The sequence below is a fragment of the Eurypyga helias genome, unplaced genomic scaffold (genome assembly GCF_000690775.1).
Source record: "Eurypyga helias isolate BGI_N326 unplaced genomic scaffold, ASM69077v1 scaffold44830, whole genome shotgun sequence".
NCBI classification, from domain to species: domain Eukaryota; kingdom Metazoa; phylum Chordata; class Aves; order Eurypygiformes; family Eurypygidae; genus Eurypyga; species Eurypyga helias.
The window spans coordinates 296-2,190 of NW_010228465.1; the positions used below are offsets into that span (position 1 = coordinate 296).

Below are 1,895 nucleotides of genomic sequence, written 5' to 3' on the forward strand. Positions count from 1 at the left end.
ATGCATGCATGTGCATGTATGTGCGCGCACGCAGACGCGTGTGCATGCGTGCACACACGTGTCAGGATCAGGCCCATTTGCCAGGAGGGACCACGCACCTGGTTGTGTGCGGAGATGGACTTGTAGGAGCGATGCACGGCCCCAAAATCCTTCGCCTTATCCCGCAGGGAAGTCTCCATGTTCTTCAGCTTGGCCTGCGGGGAGGAGACGCCTTCAGGACCCTCGCAAGCCTACGCCCAGGGTTTCCAATACGGAAAGAAAAGAGCACCAAACCCCACAGGACGAGGTTAAGCAGGATCCTTGCTCAATGCCCCCCTTTCCCCTCCTGTGGCAGAGGTCAGCTCCGCGCAGGGCTGTGCAAACACGCCGCCCCCAAGCAGCGAGGCAGAGCAGCTTTGCCCCACGGTGAATCATTCCCAGATTTTAAGCCCTTCTCCTGAAGCACCGTCAAGTCCCTGCCTGTCCCGCTGCTGCAGGCAGCTGCTGCCCAAGCAGGATCCTTGCTCAATGCCCCCCTTTCCCCTCCTGTGGCAGAGGTCAGCTCCGCGCAGGGCTGTGCAAACACGCCGCCCCCAAGCAGCGAGGCAGAGCAGCTTTGCCCCACGGTGAATCATTCCCAGATTTTAAGCCCTTCTCCTGAAGCACCGTCAAGTCCCTGCCTGTCCCGCTGCTGCAGGCAGCTGCTGCCCTGCCCTGGCGAAACAGGCAGCCCCACGGTTGCCCCGCGATATTTGAAATTTGGCTCATCCCCCCACGGGCTGAGTCAGGGCGGCAGCAGCTGCTTTGCCAGCCGGGAAACACGGCGGATGCTGGCACGATGCCCGGCTGCTGGCCGGAGCCTCCTCCTCCCCACGCAACCATGGCCCATCCTGCCCCACGGGGCTGCCGCCCCACGACACATCCCTCCCCGGCTGGGGGAATTGTGCAACCCCCCTCCCAAACACACGCTCCCAACCCCGAAGCGCTGTCGCAATAACCAGCGTGGCTGGATCCAGCCGAGCCGCGGATGAAGGAGCCGAGAAAAGGCCAAACCCCTTGGAGCATCACCCCGCTCCCCTTGAGCACGGGGCAAACAGCCGTGTCCCGGGGGGACAGGGTGGCTCTGGGTAATTATAAGACAGGGAGAGCGTGGGGCAGTGATGCGACAGGAGCATTCCCGCTGGGAACCACCCTCCCAGCTTCATCCCTCATCCCGGCACGCCGGCGGCTGCAACCACGCCACGCAGGAGCCAAAGCCGTGCGCTGGCAGCTTTGTGCCGGGACGTGCGCAATCCTCCCCGTGTCACCGATCCCTCTGTTTCCCAAAGCATTCCTCACCCTGAAATCCGCCGCCGTCTCGTGCACCGGCCGCATCTTGTGCCCTTCGTGTTGCTTGGAGCTTTGGCAGGCAAAGCACGCCAACTCCTTATCTTCCAGGCAGAAGAATTTGGCTTCTTCGTGATGGAGCGGGCAGAGGGTGGCCGCCCGGTTCCGCCGTTGCCCTTCCTCCTTCAGGATCATCTCCACCAGGTTGTTGAGCGTGTGGTTGACGCGGAGGTCGTCGAAGGAGGAGGTTTCCTTGCAGACGGGGCACGCGTGATGCCGGTGCTCCCAGGAACGGCTCACGCAGTCCTTGCAGAAGTTGTGGCCGCAGCAAAGGGTCACGGCTTCCCGGAACGGCTCGTAGCAGATGGGGCACAGCAGCTCCTCCTTGAAGGTGGCCGTGGAGGACGAGGCCGAGGCCACTGAGCTTCTGGTCAAGGGGCCGGTTCCCTTCTCCATGGCACTGGGGAGAGGAAGGGATAGAGGGAAAACGGAGCGGGGCTTTCCGGGAGTCCGGTTGGAAAAAACAAGCCCCGTTCCTGATGCAATCGGTTTCCTGCCTGTGACTCACCCGCAGCTCCCTCCCCGGGCAG

The 1,895-nt window shown here is 62.8% G+C and overlaps 1 protein-coding gene across 1 annotated transcript; it reads right to left on the reverse strand.

The window, feature by feature from the left end:
• Nucleotides 1–98: 98 nt before the first annotated feature.
• On the reverse strand, nucleotides 99–1,765 carry LOC104515349 (tripartite motif-containing protein 35-like; the record flags this gene model as incomplete). Its single annotated transcript, XM_010159290.1, has 2 exons — nucleotides 99–194; nucleotides 1,318–1,765. Coding segments are annotated over 2 exons (544 nt in total), but the record flags the coding sequence as incomplete, so codon positions are not given.
• Between the last annotated feature and the right edge of the window lie 130 nt (nucleotides 1,766–1,895).